Source organism: Lepus europaeus, chromosome 3 (genome assembly GCF_033115175.1).
Source record: "Lepus europaeus isolate LE1 chromosome 3, mLepTim1.pri, whole genome shotgun sequence".
Classification (NCBI taxonomy): Eukaryota; Metazoa; Chordata; class Mammalia; order Lagomorpha; family Leporidae; genus Lepus; species Lepus europaeus.
In genome coordinates, this window is record NC_084829.1 from 70,664,415 (window position 1) to 70,689,640 (window position 25,226).

General features: G+C 43.8%; 2 protein-coding genes across 2 annotated transcripts in view; one reads left to right on the forward strand and one right to left on the reverse strand.

Annotated features, from left to right (window-relative positions):
- CGAS (cyclic GMP-AMP synthase) overlaps positions 1 to 25,226 on the reverse strand; it is an 88,112-nt gene that overhangs the window by 27,943 nt on the left and 34,943 nt on the right. The gene's annotated exons all lie outside the window — the stretch shown is intronic.
- On the forward strand, positions 7,330 to 23,495 carry DDX43 (DEAD-box helicase 43). The gene is made up of 16 exons (XM_062186355.1): positions 7,330 to 7,576; positions 10,248 to 10,303; positions 12,043 to 12,169; positions 12,866 to 12,994; positions 14,168 to 14,249; positions 15,344 to 15,500; positions 16,016 to 16,134; positions 16,799 to 16,909; positions 17,562 to 17,703; positions 18,334 to 18,434; positions 19,677 to 19,764; positions 20,896 to 21,023; positions 21,544 to 21,653; positions 22,038 to 22,176; positions 22,822 to 22,909; positions 23,370 to 23,495. The coding sequence occupies exons 1-16, from the start codon at positions 7,330 to 7,332 to the stop codon at positions 23,481 to 23,483; spliced, it is 1,938 nt and encodes a 645-aa protein (XP_062042339.1). The 3' UTR covers positions 23,484 to 23,495.

Here is a 25,226-nt window from a genome sequence, read left to right on the forward strand (position 1 = left end):
TAGAACCCGGGGTACCGGCGCCGCAAGGCGGAGGATTAGCCTAGTGAGCCGCCGCGCCGGCTTAAGATTTATTTTTATTTATTTGAAAGAATTACAGAGAAAGGGAGTGACAGGTTTTTTTCCCCCTGGGTCACTCACTCCCCAAATGACCACAAAATTCGGGACTGGAGTCCAGAACTCCATCCAGGTTTCCCCCATGGGTAGCAGGGACCCAAGTGCTTCGATCCTTTTGTATTGCTTTCTCCGGACGTAAGCAGGGAGCTGGATCCGAAGTGGAACAGCCGTGAATCGAACCTGTACTCCTATGGGATGTCAGCGGCCTTAACCCGCTGAGCCTCAATGCCGGCCCCGGATTCGCCTTTTTCTGAAAAAGTGTCTGGATAAAACGAAAAGCCAGAGGGGCGGGTTCGCGCTCTCCGATGGACGCGGGACGTCCGTTTTCTCTGCCCCTGGACTTCGGAGCTCCTGGGGCTGGGGTCTTCGGGTTCAACGACACCCCAGGCTCTCCGGCAAAGGGCCGCTGGTTGCAGACTGCGCCGGTTCCTTTTTCCCGCGGGTCTAAAGATCGACATCCTGACCGTGCTCCTGGGGCCCACAATGTGCCTTAGCAGCAGGTCCCGCGCCAAATTGCCCACCGTGCGGTCTGCGGAGGAAGGGCCCCAGGAGTCGGGGGTTCTGGCCGGGCATGGCGAGGGTGCTGCGGGGAAGAGGGCTTGCGCAGGCCTGACAAAAGAGGACCTCATCCGAGCACCCACTAAAGACCTTTTCCACCTACTTTAACAGGAGGCCAACACCACCAGGCTTTCTAGGTGGTTTTCTGCGCGAGTCGCGGCGTCGCAGGTCTCCTGGAGAAACAGCGGGCATCTGTTGCTCGCAGCTGGATTGCTTAGTATTGGACCCCGGGAAGCTGTCCATGCAGTGCAGGGCAGCGCCACCAGATCACACAGCCCAGGGCCCCGGCCGGCCCGGAACCGCCGGCGCGCAGAGGGGCACGCGCTCCTACTGCGGTCCGAGCCGCTTCGCGGCGCCAGGTGTTCAGGGCTCCCGCGACCGCCGCTCTGCACCCCGGACCAGACCGAGGGGCGGCCCTGGCAAACCGACGCGGGCGGGTAGGACGGCGGGAGCCGCGGGGTGCTGTCCCGCTCGACATCCGCACGCCCGGGAGCTCCTCGTTCCTCCTCAGCCCCTAGGAGCCAGGCCGGGTCTCCCAACTTGAGGGTAGAGTGAAACTGCGCTTTCACTGTCTTCTGTGGCCCTTGGGGTTCCTTACTCAGAAAGGTCTTTCAACAAGGATCGCGTCTTATTTATTAAGGTTTTCCACGGGGCTGGCCGTGGTGCTGCGAGTCGGGCCGCTGCCTGCAGTGCTGGCATCCCGTAAGAGCGCAGGTTCCAACTTCGGCTGCTACACTTTCGATCCAGCTCCCGGCTAATGCGCCAGGGAAAGCAGTGGAAGATGGCCCACGTGCTCGGTGCCACACCTAGATGAAGCTCCTGACTCCTGGTTTAGGACTGGTCTACTTTGTTCTGGCTTGGGGAGTGAGCCAGCAGATGGAAGATTCTCTCTCTCTCTGCAACTCTACCTTTGAAATAAATACATAAAATTTTTTAAGGGTATTCATAGCAGTTACTATGGTTCCTGATACTCAAGGGTTAGGAATGACCAGAGCAATGTGTCCTTCGCTTTTAGTGCTACCAACGACTGGATCTATGACTTTGAGCAGCTCACTTAACTTCTCTGCTCCTTTGTTTTCTCATCTGTAAATGTGGACAATCAAAAATATCAATACTTGGAGAATTGTCTGGAAAATTTTTTTTTCTGGAAACTTAAGTAAGTAGTGAGTGTAAAAAGCTTAACAATTGTTGGCTCATAATCTTTGATTAGCTCAGTAAAAATTAATTTTTGTTACACACTGCGAAGTACTCACAGCTTTTACAGTGCGTGCAGCATTCTGTAACCACGCTCTGAACTCTGGATCCTGCCTTCCATCCCCACACTGCCTCCACTACGGAGCAGCCAGTGTGACCTTGAGCCAGATGCCTACCCACCCAGCTACCAGGTCTTCATCTGTAAATTGTGGCTGATAAGACCATACCACGGCCTGCGCCGTGGCTCAACAGGCTAATCCTCCACCTTGCGGCACCGGCACACCGGGTTCTAGTCCCAGTCAGGGCGCCGGATTCTGTCCCGGTTGCCCCTCTTCCAGGCCAGCTCTCTGCTGTGGCCCGGGAGTGCAGTGGAGGATGGCCCAAGTGCTTGGGCCCTGCACCCCATGGGAGACCAGGAGTAAGTACATGGCTCCTGGCTTTGGATCAGCGAGATGCGCCGGCCACAGCGGCCATTGGAGGGTGAACCAACGGCAAAAAGGAAGACTTTTCTCACTATCCACTCTGCCTGTCCAAAACAAAAACAAAAACAAAAACAAAAACAAAAAAACCCATACCACCATCCTAAAGTTGTAAGGACTAGGGGAGTCAATAGATACGAAAGCCTCCAAACAGTGCATCTGTAACACGTGTTGTGAAAATATGCCTGAATTTCAAACACTTTTTGCACTGAAATAAATTATTTTTAAATTCTATTTTGCTGTGAGCATTTCCAAGTACCCTCCCTTAAAACCCTTAATCTTGTCAAGCAACAGATGGGATTCCAGATTCCTGGCTTCCTCCTTGATCCAGTCCCAGATGTGGAAGCCAGCTGGGGAGTGAACCAGGGGATGGAAGACCTCTCTCTCTTCCCCTGTGTAATTCTGTCTTTCAGATCAATAAATCTTAAAAACCTGTGTGTGGACTTCAGTTTTTTTGCACTAGAATAAACTTACTGGTTTTTTATTTTTTAAAAAATACTTGTTTTATTTGTTTGAAAGACAAGGAGATACAGAGAGAGCACAAGAGCACTTCCATTTGGTGCTTCACTCCCCAAATGGCTGCAACAGTAGAGGCTGGGCCAGGCTGAGGGAAGGGGCCAGGAGCTTCTTCCAGGTCTTCCACGTGGGTGGTAGGGACCTAAGCACTGGGGCCGTATTCCAATGCTTTCCCTGGCGCCTTAGCAGGGAGCTACATGGGAATTGCTGCAGCTGGGAACCAGCGCCTGTTTGGAATGCCCACATTGCAGGCGGTGGCTTTACCTGCCAAGCCACAGCGTGGGCCCCAAGAATAAACTCCCCTTTTAATGCCATTTCCCCACATTTTGCAGTATTCTTGTGTCTCTCTCTGAATGTATAAATATGTGTGTGTATAAAACATTTCCAGAAAGGATGATAAACCATTTTGCATTATTAAAGCAATGTTGAAAGAATGCTTATCTAATTTGAGGGTAAACAAACTTCCAAATGATGGCTCCAAAGGCTGTCACCACAAGAAAACAAAGATAGTTGTAAAAAAGTTAGAAGTAAAACTTTCAGAGGAAAAAAATTCCGATGTCCCATTCCTCAAAATGTGAAGTAAAAAGCAACTTATATTTATAAATACCTATAGTACTTATTTTTTAAAGATTTATTTATTTACTTGAAAGTCAGAGTTACACAGGGAGAAGGAGAGGCAGAGAGAGAGGTCTTCCATCTGCTGGTTCACTCCCCAGTTGGCACCAATGGCTGGATTTGCGGGGATACAAAGCCAGGAGCCAGGAGCTTCTTCCGGGTCTCCCATGTGGGTGCAGGGGCCCAAGGACTTGGGCCATCTTCTACTGCTTTCCCAGACCATAGCAGAGAGCTGGATTGGAAGTGGAGCAGTCGGGTCTCCAACTGGTGCCCATATGGGATGCGGGTGCTTCAGGCTAGGGCATTAACCCACTGCACCACAGCATCGGGCCCCAAATTTTTTAAATTTTCATTTCACTGGAAAGAAAGGGAGAGAGGGAGGGGAGCAGAGGGAGGAAGCGAAAGAGAGAGAGAGAGAGAGAGAGAGAGAGAGAGAGAGAGAGAGAGAGAATCTTCCTTACTGGTTCACTTCCCAAATGTTAACAACAGCTGGTGCACCAGGCCAGGTCTCCCAAGTGGGTGGCAGGGGCCCAAGTAACCTGCTCCCTCTGAGGGTGCGCATTAGCAGGACTCAAATCCAGACACTCCAATATGGAATGCAGACAACCACTCTGCCAAGTGCCTTCCACTGGGAAATGCTTATAGAAGGCAGAGTGCAAAATTGAACATACAGTATAATCTCAGCCATTTGCCCAGGAAATAAACTTGAAAGGAATGTTGCAAACAGTACGTGATGAGCATATATTAATTCCATCATCTCAAAGCTAGAAAGTTAGCTATCTTAAGCCAGGGAGAATATTTTTCTTGAAAAGGGAACGGCGACTTCTCCAGACTGAAATCCTCTTCCTTCTGGGGCCAGTGCTGTGGTGCAAGGGGTTAAAGCCCCAGCCTGCAGCACCACCATCCCATATGGTTCAAGTCCTGGCTGCTCCATTTCTGATCCAGCTCCCTGCTAATGTGCCTGGGATTGCAGCAGATGGCCCAAGTCCTTGGGCTCCCACACCCATGTGGGAGCCCCAGCTCCAACCCTTACGGCCATCTGGGGAGTGAACCAGTGAATGGTAGACCTGTCTCTCTCCATCTCTACCTCTTTCTGTAACTCTGTCTTTCAAATAAATAAAATAAATATATATATTTTTAAAAGGAAATCCTCTTCCTTCTGGAAGCGCTGCCAGCACAAACCCCCGGGCTTCATTCCACGCACCACCACGGTTCCCAAGGGCCAGGCTTCCTTTCACCTGTGGCATGGGACTCATCACCACCCCCCTAATCCCACATAAGTCTTCTGGTTGTAGGTGCCCAGCAAAATTAGAGTGCCAGCCTCCCGTGACCGGGTGCTAAGTGAAACCCTGTGGAGTGTACTTTTCCAAAATCAGAGTTCCCGCTGGTGTCTGCCTGAATTCTGGCTGCCCCAAGACCCACGGGTGCCGTGGGAACGTGGCTCCTTGAGGGCGCGGTCCGGCGTCCGCCGAGCGCAGCGAACTCCCTAGCCGCAGGCGGAGGTCGCACCGCGGGGGCCAGTAGCACCGAGAAGGCTGGTTTTCGAAGAACAGAGAGGATTAGAGGAAACCGCCCGCAGCACGGGAGGCCCGCAAGGGGGAGCACAAAAGGCAAAATTCCCGCCCTCACGCCCGAAGCAACCGCGCCTTTCGGTCTGCACAAATCAAGACACGAGGGGCCCTAGAACTTCCAAACCGGGCGTGACTTTTTAATCTTTCCACCCTTTTCTGCCTTTTAATCTTTTTATCTTTTTTGATGCCTGGAGGTGGAAAGCAAGGGGGTGGGATCGGATCTCCTGGCCTTGAAGTCCTATCATTTTTCTCCTTGTTTAGCGAATACCTTTCTAAGCCCCACTACAAGTTGGGATCTAGGATAAGATGCCACTGGCTTTTATTGCAAATGTCTTCGTGTCACAAATCTAAGGGGGAAATGCATTTGGCTTGGAAAGTGTACACTGCAGAAAAGTGTGAGGATTCTTGTTACCTTCCCTCCTCCCAGCGTTGTGGCAAAGTGGGTAAAACTGCTGCCTGTGACATTGGCATCCCATTCGGGCACCCGTTGGAGACCCAAAGTGTCCCCTTCCGATCCAGCTCCCTGCTAATGGCCTGGGAAAGCAGTGGAAATTGGCCTAAGCCCTTGGGCTCCTGCACCCATGTGGGAAACCTGAAAGAAGCTCCTGGCTCCTGGCTTCGGTCCCAGCCTTGGCCATTGGGAACATTTTTGGGGAGAACCCGAGGATGGAAGAACTCGCTGTCTCTCTGTCTCTTTCTCCCTCTGTGTAACTCTTTCAAATAAACAAACAAATCAAACAACAACAACAACCTTTTCTCACCATCACCCCTTTGGTGAAAAACAGTATGAATGTGTTAAATCAGTGGCACAACCACTGAGAATTAGCTGACTGGATTAATAAGAAACAACAACTGGAAAACCTGACAGGCACAGACTTTCTTTTTAAAGAACTATTTTTAGAGCAATTTTAGGTTCACAGCACAAATTGAGCCAAAAGTTTAGCAATTTACCATTTAGTCCTCTGCCTTACCTCAAACATACATCCCGTCCAGAGGGTCCCTGTCTTAAAATGGATCATCTTTATCACTGAGTCCATAGCTTACATTAGAGTTCACTATCTGGTTATTTTGGTCTCATGCAACGTGTTAGGAAGTATTTTGCTTCCATTTTCTGGAAGAGTGTCTATATGGTCAATCTTACCCTAATTCCAAAACCATACAGAGACATCACAAGAAAAAAATATCAGTATCTCTCATGAACACAGATAGAAAGATCCTCAAACAGTATTAGCAAATCTAATCCAACAACATTTTTTTTTCAAAAAATTGCTGATAATATCCAGCTCAGATCAAGGATTAGCTATTAGAGATTAAATGCGTAACATGTATTTTATATATAAATATATTTTATATATTTATATATATTTTATATATTTCCTCGGTGCCCCAATATTCTTTTATTCATATTTCTCCGGATAGGATTGCATAATTAAGAGTTATAATCTACTGGGTGTGAGTTAGGCCACTCAACCTTGGATGGACCAAGTCTTGTGCTCGTTTTCATTCCCTGGCACTGATCATAGTGCCTATCATTAAAATGGTGTGACCACTTTGATGGTTAGTGGATAATTGTACAGACAATCCAAAAATCATAGTCAAAGCAAGGGCATTCCCGCTTGGCTTACAGCCCAGAGGCGCGTGGCCGCAGTTACGGGACTGGTTCACGCATTTATTCAATATCTTTCCTGAGCTTGAAAACTGTAACATGAACTTGAAGTGGTGGCTTGTGAAGGGTCCAACAGTCTCTCTCAAACCCAGTGAATTATTTAGTAGGTTCTGACCATTTTGAAACCTAAAGTCGACGTAAGCACATCTACATGCTGCTCCTGTGGCAAGGTTAAACACTGTTTCCTCAACCTTTTGATTCCAAGTTTTAAACGTGTGAATTGGGTCGTTCCGTAAGGGACTCCGACTTGTGAGGTACGCTTAGAAATGTTTTCGAGGCGCTGAGAGGTGCGGTCCCGGAGGTGCTGTTTAATAAGGCGCGGGGGGCAACGTGGGAGCCGCGGAGAAATCCCACGCGTAAAAGTAACAAACTGTTGGCGCAGGATTCGTTCGAGGCACGCTCCCACGATCAAGGGAGGGGATGGGCCTGGGGGAAGGGCCCGCCCACAATGCTCGCCAGCCAATGGTTCGAGTAGGGCGGGCCGGGGCGGGGGCGGGGACGGGGGTCTTCAAGAGGCGGCTGCGTGGATGCCCTGGCACAGAGGTTCTCGGGCGCCGCAGTCGCGCGGTGCACTGCCGGACGGGAGCGACGTCGGAAGCGCCGGATCTTTTTGAGGATGTCTACGCAAGGCGGAGGACCTAACGCCTCCGCTTGGGTCGTTGCTGCCCGGCGAGGGTCGGCAGCGCCTCGAGCTCCGGGGCAGAGGCCGTCGGAGGAACCCGGGCGAAGAGGTCAGGGAGGTAACAGGGGCGGCAGAGGACGTACCTGGAGCGAGCCCTCCGGTCGCGACATCGTGGTCGGCAGTCGCAGGGAGTCGCCTCTCTGTTTGCTCTTGAAGAGCGAGTTGGTCGGCGCGGTCATCGGTAAGAGCGGGGGAATGGATGCGGCGCGCTGGGCCTGGGGAGGAGGTCGGTGGGGGCGGGGCGGCCCGGGCAGTGGCGCGCCCTCCGCGCCCGCCCGCTTCACCGCCCGTCGGCTCTCCGGTAATGAGAGCCTGCTCTCCGCTATCTCGAAGACTTTCAGGTGGTACGGTGCCATTTCGTGCAAACCGGATAGTTTATGTAGATGTTTTTGGGAGATAAACTTCTAGAGATCATTGGGATGTCGAGGGAGGCTGAAGGGGACAGGTCTTTGGCAGCATCAAAAATGAACAAAAACTGAAATCGTCTTTGGATGAGTACCATTTAGGACTGTTAATCAAAGAAAACATGTAGGATATGGCACGGCTACCCAGAGGATCAGTCTTAACTCTTTCGTTTCTCTAGCTTTGCTTGAGATACCTTGTCTGCTGAAAAGTGATTTTTTTTTTAAGTACATGTTGAGTCTTAACAAATTCATTTTAGGTTTTTTTGAGAATCATTTTCAAATGATTGGAATAATTGGGATAACTAGCATTGAGAATTCTATGTTTTTTAGCATTTAGCCCATTGAGTATGGGAGTTACCATTGTACTTTTTAAACTGGTTCTGAGAAGAGGAACAGATTTTGTGGATAAAGTCGGCTATTTAGTAGTGCAGCACAGGGCCCATTGGTGGCTGCTCGGGAGACTGTCAGCTGTGCTCCAAAGAAAAAACCTAGGTTTGCAAGAAAATTCTCCATTACCTTAGATACTACTATAATGCAGTGATTGTCTTTTGTGTGTGTGATTGGCTATTTTAATTTGCCTTATCTCACAAGATAAAGGCTTATCCCTTCTGTGTCCTGTGATAGGATTTCCTTTTAAAGGGCAGATGCTTGTCCCTTGTTATGTATATTTGTTATTTTGTTAATCCATTTATCCCTTGCTGGCCACCTCAGTTTCTCAACTCTTGTTTTTTTTTTTTTTTTTTTTTTTTGACAGGCAGAGTGGATAGTGAGAGAAAGGTCTTTTTGACATTGGTTCACCCTCCAATGGCCTCTGCGGCCTGCGCATCTCGCTGATCCAAAGCCAGGAGCCAGGTGCTTCTCCTGGTCTCCCACGCGGGTGCAGGGCCCAAGGATTTGGGCCATCCTCCACTGCCTTCCCGGGCCATAGCAGAGAGCTGGCCTGGAAGAGGGGCAACCGGGATAGAATCCGGCGCCCCGACCGGGACTATAACCCTGTGTGCCGGCGCCGCAAGGCAGAGGATTAGCCTGTTAAGCCACGGCGCCGGCCTCAACTCTTGATCATTGTGAATTATGCAGCTTGGAACAAGGCGGGTTTTCAGTTCTCAGGATGTATATTCCCTGGGATGGATCAAATGGTAGTTTTGTTTTTACATTTTATTTTATTTTTTTTTTAATTTTTAAAAGATTTTATTTATTTGAGAGTTACAGTGAGAGGGAGAAACAGAGAAAGGTCTTCGGACCGTTGGTTCATTCCCCAAATGGCCACAATGGCTGGAGCTGTGCCGATCAGAGCCAGGAGCTTCCTATGGGTCTTCCACGCGGGTGTAGGGGCCCAAGAATTTGGGCCATCTTCCACTGCTTTCCCAGGCCATAGGAGAGCTGAATTGGAAGAGGAGCAGCCAGAACTAGAAAAGGCGACCATATGGGATGCTGAACCGCAGGCAGAGGATTAACCTACTGCGCCAAGGAAGCAGCCCCTTTACATTTTAAAAAAGGGTATATTTGGGGCCGGTGCTGTGGCATAGCGGGTAAAGCCGCCGCCTGCAGCACTGCCATCCCATAGGGTGCTGGTTCGAGTCCCAGCTGCTCCGCTTCTGATCCAGCTCTCTGCTATGGCATGGGAAGGCAGTGTAAGATGGCCTCAAGTCCTTGGGCCCCTGCACCCATGTGAGAGACCCGGAAGAAGCTCCAGGCTCCTGGCTTTGGAGCCCCCAGCTCCAGCCATTAATGCCATCTGAGGAGTGACTAGCGGATGAAAGATTACTCTGCCTCTGCTTCTCTGTAACCCTACTTTTCAAATAAATGAGATTTGAAAGGCAGAGAGATAGAAAGGGCTTCCATCTGAATGCCTGCAACCTCCAGGGCTGAGCCAGGCTGAGGCCCAGTACCGAACACTCCATCTTGGTCTCCACGCCAGTGCCAAGAACTTGAGCCATCTACTCAAAAGCTACGTAGCTGGGACTTAACCTTCATCCCCAAATGGGATATAGATGTCCCAAGTGGCAACTTAACCCACTGTCGCGACACCTGCCCTTGTAATTTTAATTTTCAAGGAACCTGAAAATTGTTTTCCATAACAACTGTACCATTTTCCAGTCCCAAGTATACAAGGGCTTCAGTTTTTCCACATTGTTGCTATGGTTGGGATTCAGTTTTTGTGCATGCTGTTCCCACTTCTCTTCCTATCACCCACAGATCCTCCTAACACCACTTCATGGGTAAGAGAACTCAGGCTCCAAGTGGTATCAAATGTCAGTAATTTCCCTATAACACTGCTGAATTCCCAAGCTGTTTAATTTACCAGAAACCTCTTGCCTTGTTTTTTCCAAACAGAACGTGATTACTGGGCCTTAGGAGCCTTTCTTTGAATAGTTTGGGGAAGACACAAGGGTTTTTTGAGAAATGAACTAAAATTCTCTATTAATGTCATATTCCTTTGTGTAATAGGTCGTGGTGGATCAAAAATAAAAGAAATACAAAGTACAACCAACACTAAAATACAGGTAAGTCATCTGTGTTTTTAATTTTTAAGTCATCAGAGAAACAGTTCTTGCATCTGCTGGTCCACTCCCATGTGGGAGACCCTGATGGAATTCCAAGCTCCTGGCTTTGGCCTGAGCTAGCCCTGGCTGTTGCAGCCCTTTGGGGAGTGAACCAGCTGGTGGAAGATTTCTTTCTCCCTGTCTCTCCCTTTCCTTGTAACTGCCTATCAAATAAATAAACCTCTAAAAGGAAAAAAATCTTGAGAGCTGGCTGTGGCTTGTTCCAGGTGTAGATTTTATAACGGGAGGTCTCTGAATCAGACCTCAAATGACATTCCTGATCCTCTTTTCTCAGTGTTCCCGTGTTCCTGTCATTCACTGGGTTCTCAGACCAGAAATCATAGATTGTCTTCTGTGCTACTTCCCTCTCCCATCCTAATCCACCAAGTCTGGTCATTCCAGTGTTTAGCAATTGAAATGGCATCATTTGCATTCTCCCCTAATTGTCTATCCTGCTGTCATGCCTCTCTAATAATTCCACTGCAGTCAAAGGAACCCTTAAACCAATTGTGGTCATGTCCCTTTCCTGCAGAAACCTTTGTAGAACCTCAGGCTTTGATCCAAACTGCTCAGCATGATCCCTATGACTTGGCCTGTTAGACTCCTCCAGCCTCGTCCCCCTGAATCTTCCTGGGCCTCCCTTAAAGCATTCCCACCAATGTCCCAACACCCTCCTGGCCCAGATATCTCCTGGGTAGCTTTTTTAGGAGCTTTTTAGGGAGCTTTGTTGTCATGACCTCTGGAAGCTCTGTGATCTCTGTTCCCCCTTCTGTGTAGGATTCCTCTTCTATCCTCCCCATAACTCATTGCCTCTTTGGAATAGGGTGTCTGTAAGCCCTGAGACTGATAAGCATTGAACCACTTAAGTTGTAGGTAAATAATGAATCAAGGATATCGAAGTTTTGCAGTCAGCTTTGAAGCCTTAACTTCCCTAACAGTTTAGAAGTATAGATATAGAATCCCAGCAAGTTAAAAATTTAGATAAGTAACCTTGATATATGTATCTTGGATGAACCCACTCTAGCCCTACAATCCTGTAAGATTAGCCAAGCAAATAACACCACTTCATGGGTAAGAGAACTCAGGCTCCAAGTAATGTCAAATGTCAGAGTAATTTCCCTATAACACTGCTGAATTCCCAAGCTGTTTCTTTTTTTTTTTTTGACAGGCAGAGTGGATAGTGAGAGAGAGACAGAGAAAGGTCTTCCTTTTTGCCGTTGGTTCACCCTCCAATGGCTGCCGCGGTAGGTGTGCTGCGGCCGGCGCACCGCGCTGATCCAAAGGCAGGAGCCAGGTGCTTCTCCTGGTTTCCCATGGGGTGCAGGGCCCAAGGACTTGGGCCATCCTCCACTGCACTCCCTGGCCACAGCAGAGAGCTGGCCTGGAAGAGGGGCAACCGGGACAGGATCGGTGCCCCAACCGGGACTAGAACCCGGTGTGCCGGCGCCGCAAGGCGGAGGATTAGCCTAGTGAGCCGCGGCACCGGCTCCAAGCTATTTCTTAATTTACAGGTTGTCCTGCTCCTCCCTACTAAACAAGAAAGTAAATTCCTATGTGGATAGAAATCTTTCCTGTCATCAGAATGAAACATTGGATGACAGGAATGATTCATTTGCAACATACTGTCATAATATTTGCAATTGAATGATTCTTAAGGGCAAGCGCACTTCAGACTCAACTGTTCTTCCCTTTGTATCTAGATAATAAAAGGAACACCTAACTCGGAAGTAAAAATTTTTGGCAGCAAGACAATGCAGACAAAAGCAAAAGCGGTAATAGATGACTTTGTTAAAAAACAAGAAAATTACAATCTAAGTCGCAAAATTGGTAAGTAATTTTTTGCCCACTGAAGACTATTGAGTTAATATTTCTTTCAATATTATAAGCCATCATATCTGGTTCCTTTCCTGGTACCAAACTTTAGATACAAGCTTAGTGATTTTTGTTCCTTAGAGGCCAGAACAGTTTTTCCTCAAATGATAACTACTATGAATAGGGCAGAATTTCACATTTACCCACAGGAAAGTTAATCTGCTCAGGTTAGCTACAGTGATTATGTAAAGCTATCCTGTCTTCCCTAGATCAAGAAATGACAACTCCTCAATGACTTGGTATTTTTAAGTCTCCGATCAATTTAGACCAATTAGAGAAAAAGCCATTTTGGAGCGATAGTTAGAAGCATAAAAGTAAAAACGAAGTTGATTTAAGCAACTTGGGGGTGCCAATAGGTGTTTCATGGAAAGGAATCTAACCTCTGAGGCTTCATGTTTTCATCTGTTAACATGTGATGAGCACTGCCTCCCAGCAGATTATGTGTGACAGTATTTGGGCATGTATTAGACTCAAGTATTTTCCTCCTCCAGTGGTACTGTTTTAAGAATACAGCAGATTTTATATTTCAAGCATTATCATCAGGTTATAATAGAAAAGTAGTTTTTGGATTTTTACAGTGGCAGGATTTATTGTATAAATCATTTGGTAAAAATACTTTGGTAAAAAAATTTACTTTGGTAAAAAAAACAGATATTGAGGCCTTCCAACCCTCTGGAAGAGAGGTAAGCACAGATGCCAATGGTGTTAAAGATCGGCCGTTGATAGACTGGGATCAAATTCGAGAGGAGGCTGTGAGATGGGAGAAAAAGAAGTGGGAAGGTCAGTGTACATCCTAACACTTACATGTGTTTCTATTGACTGCAGTTTTTTTTATCCTGTAAAGTCTACTTATTTTTTGTGATAAGATGAAAAATGACAATTCTGTAATTAGTCCACTAGGAATGATAGCTTCTATGATGAATATTAAATGCTGTGCTATGCCTGGAGGAATAACTGGCTGCAAAAAGTTCATAGCAGCTGACTTTGGCATAGTGACTCTGGCATCCCATGTGGGCACCAGTTCATGTCCTGGCTGCTCTGCTTCCCATCCAGCTTCCTGCTAAATGTCCCAGCTCTTGGCTTCTGCCTGGCCTAGTCCCATTTGGGGAGTAAACCAGTAGATGGGAGATCTCTGTCTCCCTACTCTAAAGTCTGACTAAATAAAGATTAAAAAAAAAAAAAGCTAAATCAGGCCCTGGGGAGAATGTGGAAGGAATAAACTTGCAAAATTATAAGTCTGCAGTTTTTCTGTGATTGAACAAAAATTGATCCTGGAATATTCTGGCCAATGAGGGCAAACAGGACAGTAAATCATAAGAAGCATAATCATTCTTGATGGCTTTTGTGTGTGTGTTTGAATTCCAAATAAAATTTCTCACAGTATATTGTGAAGGACAGTCTTTCATAGTAATTTGGTAGAAAAATCTTAGCTGCTAGAATGAGGCAGAAATAGAATCTATTTAAATTTTAAAAACTAAGGAATTGATACAATATAGCCAAAATATTAATGGATATTAATGCTACTGTTCATTAGCCTCTGCCTGTGAGTTTCCAGTGACACCTTGACAATATATGTGATGGAAGACTTGATATGGGGATAGGGAAAAGATTGAAGTTTGAAAAGGGAATAATAATAGGCATTTGAAAAACTTAGCTTTAGAGAGTAAGGATTTAAGTTAAATTTCTTAGTGGGACAGACGTTCAAAGAAAAGGTATGTATTTGAGTATATTTGTCAGTTGGAAATTTGTCTTAGAAAGCATGGCCTAGTCCCATTTGGGGAATAGGACAAACTCTTAGTTTGTCTAAGAGAACTTCTAGTTCTCTTAGATCTACAAGCCTGGGTGGCAAACTCTAAAACTGAATGCATGGTGAACTTAATTTGAGTTTGGCTTATCACTTTCATTAACAATGTAAATTCCTGCTAAAGTCTTGAATTTTCACCTTTGTCCCAGATTTACTTCCAATTAAGAAAAACTTTTATATAGAATCCGAAAAAACAAGATCGATGACACAAGAAGAGATAGACACATGGAGGTGGGTGGTTTCTATTTCTTCATTAACTTTGTAGTATATTAAGTATATGTGTATTTATGGTAGGTAATAAAAATAATGATTTAAATTTTAGTAGCTCTTCAGGCAAAGATTTTGAAATGTCATTTAAAGTCTGCACCTTCCATGTTTATTCAAATGAGGACTTGCATCCCACATGATACATTTTTAAAGCATTCTAAAGTAATAAAACATTTAGTATTGATGTAGAGTGGCCTGTTTAGGCAGAGTAGTCAACAATTTTGGCATTTAGCACATAAATATGGCTAGTATAACAAACTGAATATAATCAGGAACCACATAGTGTTGGTCAATGATGGACCACATTTGCCAGTGGTCACAGAAGATTAAAATGGAGCTGAAAAATTCATGTTTCTTAGTAACATTAGCCATAACATCCATTACACATGAGATTGATGCTGGTGAAAAACCTACTGTGGAGCCCATTAGACATAAGAGTGTAGAACATATTACTTATTACTGTTTTATGCATTACTATACATTTTAGAATGTAGCGCTACTTAAAAAATGTACTGTAAAAGCTGGCATTTCTCATTGTTAATTCTCGTAATTGAAAACTGAAGAAATTATCTGTACCAGAAATAGCAAATGCTTCAGTTCCACTTGTTATCTAATAAACCTTCTTTTTACTGTTAAGTCTGATATAGCATGAAATAAGATACTTAGTATGGCTCAGTCCTTGGGCAAGTAACCAGTCTTATGATTACCTGTCAAATGGGACTGATTCTTGGCACCACTGGGTTGGTGAGGAACAATTCATGGAATATTCATGGAACAATATACTTACTAGTTTTACCAAGTCTGATTATAAATTTTGAAATCGAATTTTTAGGTTAAATTTTCCATAACCAATCATGAAACTCATTAGACCCCACTTATCTAACTAAAATTAATTTTCCCTGTCCTCTACAACTATTTTTTCCACTTAGTCTGTTTCATGTTATATAATTTTATCTGATTTTAACCAGTTGCAGTTGAGTCCTATACTTGATCTGAACTGGGAACCTTTTTGAGTAAAGTATGCAAAAGCAATCAATCGGGTTCTGTTTTCTGTAAAGGAAGGAAAATTTTAATGTAATGTGCGACGACCTGAAAGAAGGTGAAAAACGTCCTGTACCGAATCCTACCTGTTCATTTGAAGATGCCTTTGAAACTTTTCCTGAAGTAATGAAAAATATTAAAAAGGCAGGTTTTAAAAAGCCAACGCCAATTCAGGTAGGCTCTTTAATTCTATATTTTTAAAGGTTTCTATTTAATGAAGGCAAATTTCATATGTACAGCTTTTAAGAAGACAGCGTTTCTTCCCCCCCATTACCATCCTCCCACCCCCACTCCCATCCAATCCCTACTCCCTCTCAATCCCATTTTTCATTAAGATTCATTTTTAATTTACTTTATATACAGAAGACCAACTCTATACTTAGTAGAGATTTCAATTATTTTTACCCACATAGACCCACAAAGTATAAAGTACTGTTGAAGACTAGTTTTACTGTTCTCATTGTACAGCTGATTAAGGACAGAGGTCCTACATGGGGAGTAAGTGCACAGTGACTCCTGTTTTAACAATTAAACACATTTTTGATGTCAGTGACCACCTGAGGCTCTTGACAAGAGCTGCCAAGGCTATGGAAGCCTTTTGAGTCCACAAACTCCTTAACCTGTTGAATTTAGAGAGGAGGGACAGAAAGATGGCAAAATAATCTTTAACGTTTTTCTTTCTTTTTCAGTCGCAAACTTGGCCGATAGTTCTGCAAGGAATAGATGTGATAGGAGTGGCCCAAACAGGAACCGGGAAAACACTGTCATATTTGATGCCTGGATTTATTCATCTAGATTGTCAACCAGTGTAAGATTTCCTATGGTTGGGTTCTCTTTATAGGTTTAAAGATTTATTTATTTGAAGGGTAGAGTGAAGAGAGAGAAGGAGAGGCACAAAGAACTGGCATCCATCCTCTGGTTCACTCCCTGGTTGGCCACAATCCGAAGCCAGGAGCTTCCTCAAGGTCTCCTGTGTGGGTGCAGGGGCCCAAGGACTTGGGCCATCTTCTGCTTTCACAGGCCATAGCAGAGAGCTGGATTGGAAGTGGAGCAGCTGGGTCTCTGGTGCCCATATGGGATGCCAGCACTGCAGGCGTTTAACCCACAGCGCCAGAGCGCCGGCCCCTGAGTGTGATTGTTTAAATGATCATATCTAATAGTTTACTCACCAGTGTGAAAAGAAATTGTATCAATGTTAATGAAAAGGCAGACATTTGGATAGTGTGTGTGACTTTTCTGGATCTTTCCATGTTTATTATAGATGTGCATTTTTGTAAACTTAAACTCAGTAAGAAATTTTCTTAGGTGGGGAAGGCATTTTGGCATTTCTGCCCATTGGCTCTTGAAAGGTGTGTAATTCATGGTTAGTCTATCATGTCCTTGGAAATTCTCACCTTGAGTCCTTGAGTGCTGAATGGATATACCATGTATCAGAGACAACTCATTTAACACGAACATTATTCTCTCCAAAGTGGCAGGGAGAAAAGGAATGGCCCCGGCATGTTAGTCCTTACACCCACTCGGGAGTTGGCTCTGCAGGTACAGGCCGAATGTTCTAAGTATTCATACAAAAATCTTAGAAGGTAAGTCATTTCATTCCCACACGAGTATTATAAAATTTTAAATATTTACTTGAAACTCAGTTACAGAGAGAGGGAGAAACAAGGATCTTCCATCTGCTGGTTCATTCTACAGATGGTCCCAAGAGTGAAAGCAGGACCAAAGCCAGGAGCTTCATCTGGGTCTCCCATGTGGGTGGCAGGGGCCCAAACACTTGGACCACCTTCTGCTGCTTTTCCCAGGCCATTAGCAGGGAGCTAGAAGTGGAGCAGCCTGGACATGAACTGGCACCCATATGGGATGCCAGCAACTCAGGCAGCAGCTTTACCCGCTACGCCACAATGCCCACCCTCCTACACAAGTATTTTGAAATCACTTGTTCAAACAACCTCCCCATTATTTTATACATTTAGTGAATCTGAACAGAGGATAGATATTCCCCATCCCTGGGCTAGTAAACCATAAGGAAAAGCAGGGTCAGGTAATGGGCCAAAAAACGTGTCTCCTTAAGATGCAGTACACGAGCGTGGGCCCTTCTTAAAAAAGGGAAAATAACTCAGTAGGAACCTTAGTTTTTTAATTCTCAGACCTTTTATTATAAAACCCAGTGCTTAAGTAAATTGGGATTGAGTTGTGATATAATAGACTTTTTCAACCTCTGACTTTTCTTTAAAGTGTTTGCATATATGGTGGTGGAGATCGAGACGCACAAATACAAGATGTTTCGAAAGGTGTCGACATCGTAATTGCAACCCCTGGAAGGTTAAATGATCTACAGATGAATAACTTCATTAGACTCAAGAGTGTTACCTACCTGGTAATAGAGGGTTGGAATGCTGGGAGGAAAAGAACTGTCTGATGGTGTTAGATTTAGGAGTATTGTTAGAATAAAGATTAATAAAGAATTAAAATTGAGTTGGATATTCTAGACAAATTTTTTCTTTAAATAGATTTAGAGGCAATTGGAAAGCCAACTAAAACATCAGTGTTTCTTGTAACTATACTTAGGTTCATTTTTTATTGATTGATTGATTGATTTGAAAGTCAGAGTTAAACACAAGAGTAGAAGAGGCAGAAAGAGATCTCCCATCCATTGGTTCATTCTCCAGTTGGTCGCAATGGCCAGAGCTGAGCCAATCCGAAGCCAGAAGCCAAGCTGAGAGCTTCTTCCAGGTCTCCCACACGGGTGTAGGGGCCCAAGCACTTGAGCCATCTGCTTTCCAGTACATAGAGAGCCAGATCGGAAATGGAGCAGCTGGGACTTGAACCAGTGCCCATATGGGATGCTGGCACTGCAGGCAGCGGCTTTACCCGCTACGTCACAGAGCCAGCCACAGGTTCATTGTTTTTACCTGAAGAGAAATGGTGGCTTAGGTAATAGGGGAGATGGATATTACATTTATCTCCCAAATTCTAATCCAGTGGACATTCTTCATTATTAATGCAGGTTTTGGACGAAGCTGATAAAATGTTGGATATGGGATTTGAACCCCAGATAATGAAGATTTTATTAGATGTTCGACCAGATAGGCAAACGATTATGACAAGGTAGGTATGCCGAATTACTGATTTCAATATAACATAGAAGCCTGGGCTGATAGATTATTGTGGTATTTTAGAGAATGACTTGAAAGTAGTGTGACTGACTGCTTTATTTTGACTATTGGATTTCTCAGGTTTTAGATTTCTGTAGAAGCATTTACTTATGGTCTAACATTTGAATAAGTGAATACCTGTCTTTAAATATGTCTTGTATTATAGAATGCATTTTTCTTTCTTTCTTTTTTTTTTTTTTTTGACAGGCAGAGTGGACAGAGAGAGAGAGAAAGGTCTTCCTTTTGCCATTGGTTCACCCTCCAATGGCCGCCGTGGTGCTTATCCTGGTGTCCCATGGGGTGCAGGGCCCAAGTACTTGGGCCATCCTCCACTGCACTCCCTGGCCACAGCAGAGAGCTGGCCTGGAAGAGGGGCAACCGGGACAGGATCGGTGCCCCGACTGGGACTAGAACCCGGTGTGCTGGCGCCGCAAGGCGGAGGATTAGCCTAGTGAGCTGCGGTGCTGGCCCTAGAATGCATTTTTCAAAAGATTTATTTGGAGGCGGAGTTGGAGAGGCAGAGGCAGGGGTAGAGAGAGAGAGAGAGGTCTTCTATCCGTTGGTTCACTCCCCACATGGCAACAATGGCTGGAGCTGAGCCAATCCAAAGCCAAGAGCCAGGAGTTTCTTGGTCTCCCAAGGGGTGCAGGAGCCTAAGGACTTGCGCCATCTTCTGCTCTCCCAGGCACATTAGCAGGGAGCTGGATTGGAAGTAGAGCAGCCAGGACACAAACTGGCACCCATATGGAATGCCGGCACTGCAGACTGTGGCTTTACCTGCTATGCCACAGCACCGGCCCCCAGAATACATTTTTGTCCAAGATAAAATTGACAGAAAAGCTTTAAATACAGAGACTAATTTCCATTTTCTTTATTAGCAGTAAATATTTTGTGTAATATTAAAAATTATAATTAAGGAAATATGCTAAGCCCTCTAGTTTCTAAATAATTACTACTTCAATGAAAATTTTATAATTACTGTGAAAGCACAAAAGGTGCTTTGATTTTTGATTTATGAATTTTATGAGGAAACATTCAAATATATACATTTGAGTATATATATACATACTTTGAAAAGGATACACTTGTATTTGGCAAAATAAATACTTGGATTTTTATTGTTATTTCCCATGATTGAATTGGTTCCTATGCTTAAGGAGATATAGTAATTTTAATGTTGTATCATTATTTGCAGTGCAACCTGGCCCTATGGTGTGCGTAGGCTTGCACAGTCATACTTGAAAGAACCAATGCTTGTGTATGTTGGAACTTTGGATCTAATGGTAAGCATGTTTTTATTAAATCCACAAACTATTGAATCTTTTAAACTAATTTTTAGAAAAGTTTAAAAATCAAATTATTAGGGAAATTTAAGAACATAGCTGATTTTGGTATATTGTCTACTCCCTAGCAAATCCCAGATTCATGTTAGTCTGACTACAGTACTATTATTCCATTTAAATTTTTCATAATTCCAAGAACTATCTGGTCAGTGTTTGCACTTCCTTGATAAATCATTTTTATTAGCCCTGTTAGAATAAGTGTCTAAACATAAGTCTGCATATATGTACGGAGATTTGGTGTTCCAAAGTTAGGATGAATCATTGGATTCAAATATCGGACTCCTCCAGTATAAAATTCTCTGGCCCATTCGTCATTAGTAAATGAAATTGGCTTTTCTTTTTTTTTTTTTTTTTTTTTTTTGACAGGCAGAGTGGACAGTGAGAGACAGAGACAGAAAGGTCTTCCTTTGTGCCGTTGGTTCACCCTCCAATGGCCGCCGCGGTAGCGTGCTGCGGCCGGCGCACTGCGCTGATCCGATGGCAGGAGCCAGGTGCTTCTCCTGGTCTCCCATGGGGTGCAGGGCCCAAGGGCCTGGGCCATCCTCCACTGCACTCCCTGGCCACAGCAGAGAGCTGGCCTTGAAGAGGGGCAACTGGGACAGGATCAGTGCCCCGACCGGGACTAGAACCCGGTGTGCCGGCACCGCAAGGCGGAGGATTAGCCTATTGAGCCGCGGCGCTGGCCTTGGCTTTTCTTTTATTTATTATAGATCTTTTAGAATCAATTTCATTACATTGTGATTTTTTAAAATGATCATTCAAGAAAGGCTGTGTAAAGAATTATTTCTCGTGTTACTAAAATCTTATCTAAAGAGACAAGTATTTGAGTCAAAATGGTTTCAGTTGTATTTGGTCTCCCTCTCATTACTGCTACAGTAGGAACCAGTTAATTTTAGCACATCGTCAAGGATTCAAATGTTGTCACATTTTGGGTGGGTAAATGAAGGTAAATGGCTTAGGTATAAGCCTTGAGTAGAGATGGTTAATTTTGCTATGATCTGTGACTGTTAGTAGTCTGAAAATATTATTTGGCGTTATATGCTACCTCTAATCATGTACTGTATCCTTTAGGCTGTAAATACTGTAAAGCAAAATATAATCATTACCACGGAAGAAGAGAAACGAATACATATACAAAAATTCCTGGAAAATATGTCACCGAAGGACAAAGTCATAGTATTTGTTAGTAGAAAAATTGTGTAAGTATTTTCTTGAACTTTAGCTTAATCATGACGATTTCCATTTGTATTACTAATCGCAGCTAATAGTGATGTGTCTATAACTCAGATTTTTGCTGAAGAACTGGTGGATTGCTGGTGTTAGAATAATCACATAAGGCTGACGCTGCAGCTCAATAGGCTAATCCCCTGCCTTGCGACACCGGCACCCCAGGTTCTAGTCCCGGTCAGGGCGCCGGATTCTGTCCCGGTTGCCCCTCTTCCAGGCCAGCTCTCTGCTGTGGCCCGGGAGTGCAGTGGAGGATGGCCCAAGTGCTTGGGCCCTGCACCCACATGGGAGACCAGGAGAAGCACCTGGCTTCTGCCTTCGGATCAGCGCAGTGCGCCGGCCGTGGCCGCCATTGGAGGGTGAATCAACGGCACAAAGGAAGACCTTTCTCTCTGTCTCTCTCTCTCACTGTCCACTCTGCCTGACAAAATAATAATAACAATAATAATAATAATAATCATATAAGATCACCAACTCCATCTTTTGTTTCAGGGCTGATCATTTGTCAAGTGACCTGGTCCTGCAACATTTATCAGTGGAGTCACTGCATGGCAATAGAGAACAAAGTGATCGGGAGAAAGCGTTAAAGAACTTTAAAACAGGTACATTAATATAACCTGTAATCGTTGCAGTAACAGAATAGGTCCAGGAACTGGGCTTGGCTAAATGGCAGCATCTTTTCATGGTGCCCATACCTAACATACTTCCTCATATTCTCACTTAAGAACCAACTGACAGTTCCCAGAACACTAATTGCTCACTTGACTATCAAGATGAAAATTTGCATAGGAGGTTATATTTTAAGTAAATTCTCTTTATGACATGGTTCAGCAGCCATTTACTAAGTTTAGTGTGCTTTGTAACTTGTAGCTGTTAAGTATATCCCTAAGAAAAAGATTTTCAAGTCGGCAACGATGAGAAGGACAAATACTCTTCGTGTCTTAGTTTAGTCATGTCAGAATAATTCATTTTACTTTACTCATTAGGTAAAGTGAGGATATTAATTGCTACTGATTTAGCATCACGTGGATTGGATGTCCACGATATCACACATGTCTATAATTACGACTTTCCGAGGAATATTGAAGAATATGTACACAGAGTAGGACGTACTGGAAGAGCAGGGTAAGCAAGCATGTTCTATTCTTGAAAGGGGTCCTTTCCTGGATTCTTGTTCACTCCCCTCAGTCTGTTTGTACCCAGAAATGCATTTTGTTCCGCAAGTAAGTTTTGCTCCTCTCTGGATTCTGTTTGGTTAGCGCCTTCATCCCTACCCATCTGGCCTGTTCTAGATTCAACCAGATCCTGACATGATTAACTTCTTGTAACTGCTTCTAATGCTACTTTTGTATGTCACAGCGCTGAGAGCTGTGAGCAGTGCTTAATCTGTATGTTTAGATTGCCCAATTTGGCATGGTTATGAAAGAGGATGGGAACACTACCATCACTTCTTCTTATGCTGGCTTAGCAAATGCAGATTATAGTTAGGCTTCTTTATGGGTTCTGCATCTAAAGGACTTGAGGATCCTTTGGTATTTTGAGGGAAAGTTCCCTGGAGTCAGTCCCCCACTGATTCTGAGGGATGACCATATAGGCTCCAAATTGCTGTTTTGAGAGCTAAAATCTTAACGTATACTCCATATTTGGACTTGTGAGAAAGTTGACTTTCCTGTGTCCTATTCAAATGTTAGCTTAATTGTGAATATACATTACAAATAAAGTGAATAAAGTGAAATAAACATGAATTTTCTCTCCCATCCCACCCTGAAGAAACACAGGGGTGTCAATCACCCTCATCACGAGAAATGATTGGAGGATTGCCGCCGAACTGATTCATATCCTGGAAAGAGCAAATCAGGTGAGCATGCAACTCATTAGAAATCCACCTCCTTATCACATGTGCAGTTTCCAGTAGTGTATTATAAAAGGTACTAGTGCTTAATGCTTGTCAAAGAAATAACCAACAAAAAAAAGCTTGGTATGAGAGTTATGGCATGGCAAAGTAGGTGCTAGGGGACCATCTAATTGGGGAACCTAATGTAATGTGGGTATGCAATGAAAGCTCTGTTGAGAATAAAAACAATGGTTGCAAGTATGGAAGGGGTGGGAATAAGGGAAGCCAGGGTAATAAGTGAGCAGGCTCAAAGTTAAGAATATGTGGAAAATGGTATGAGAAGTCATGTTTAAGGCTCTGGGAAGCAGTTGAAGGCCTATGCAAGCACAGGAGGAACATGATTTGGGATGAGATGATTGGGAGGGATTTTTTAGCATATTATAGAAAGTAAACTCACAATCCTAATAACAGATTTTTATTTCAGAATATCCCAGAGGAGCTTGTTGCAATGGCTGAGAGATACAATGCAAGGAAGTTGAAAAGAGAAATGGAAAAAAAAATGGGACGACCTCAAGGAAAACCCAAAAAGTTTTATTAATGATGTCTTATTGAAAGGTGGCATTAGCCTAATAGGTGAAATTTTACCTGCTAGGCTTTCAAATGTCTGCCTATATAAACTAGGCTTTTTGTTTATTATAATCAGTATTACCTAAGTCTTTAATTATTAGGTATTAACAAGTTGCCTAAAATCTAATGTATATTCAGAATTAGAAGTACTAATTTCAAAGTTGAAAGTATTAAGTTGTACAGAAAGGTCATTATAGCACAAAAGTTGGTAGAGGTAAAAATTGGTAAAATGGCTTCTAATAAACATAGTAATGCATCAGTGGTAAATACATATACCTCTGATACAGCAGTTCTAGGAATGTATTTTATAAATATGCTTGTTTAGGAGAGTTAAAGCAATGTTTGCACTGGTGGAAGAATGTAACATGTCTGGCAGGGGAGCTATAAGAACAAGCTGCAGGTCTAAAAGCAAAATGTACTAGAATGGTGGATTGAGCTAACATAAGAAACTTTTCTACTTCAAACTAGAAATGCTAAATGTAATATTTTCTTGATATGTTCCCAATGCTGGATGATGGATGAGGGTTTGATTTGCATGTTGTGAAACATTTTCATAATAAAAACAAATTTCATAATAAAACCAAACATCTGAAGTGTTTTAAAAATAAAACAAATCTGATTTGCTTGTTGGCAGGAGGAACCTGTAGGAATTAAACAGACTTTTAACACAGACTCTTGCAAATATTCAAACATTTCCACAGAGAAAAGCTCAGATTTAGATGGCTTCACTAAATTGTACCCAGCAAAATGTACAGTAATCCTCCTTAATCCCTTTCCACACTTAGGATGAGAGAACACCTGGATTCACCCTTTTGGGCCTGCATACCCTGATACCAAAACCAAAACCAGGTAAAGGCACTAAGAAATAGCTGCTATCTGTATTAGTACAAAAATGGTCAAATTTATCATGCAATGCAACAGCACATTAAAAAAATATATACAGATTTATTCCTGGAATATATGGACTGAAACATAACCACATTAATAGAATAAATGAAAAAACTTTCTGGGAAGAGTGTGACAAAATTAAACAAATTAGGAATAGAAGGAAACTGTCAATGTAATAAGAGCTCTACATGTATAAAAAGCCCAGAGACCTTAAAAGTGAAAGACAAACTAAGGCAAGGATGCTGTCTAATCACTTCTGCTCAACATAGTACTAGGAGTCCTAGCTGAGGCAAGAATAAAGGAATCAAAGTTGTCCCACAGAATCAAACTGCAATACACAGTGCATTTCTATGCATGCACAATACCAAGATTTAAGGAAACTATATTTTACAGTTGTGTTAAACAATATTTAGGATAAACTAAAACCATGGACATAAGAATTGTACAGTAAGAATTACAAAAATGCTGAGGTGGGCATTGTGGCACACTGAATTAAGCCACTACTTGGGACTTCTGCTTCCCATATTGGAGTCCTTGTTCAAGTCCTGGCTGTGCCATTTCCAATCCATCTACCTGCTAATGCTCAAATGGGGCAGCAGATTGTGAGTTGGGGGCTTCCCCTGGGCCTGGGTCAACCCTGGCTGTTGTGGTTGTGTGTGGAGTGGACCATCAGATGGCAGATTTTCTGTCACTCTGCCTTTGAAATGAAGTAGATAAAACTTAAAATGTTGAAATTAAAGACAAGTGGGAAAACATTCTCTTTTCATAGATAACACTTAAGGTGTCAATACTACCCAATGCAATCCACTTTTTTAAAATATTTCGA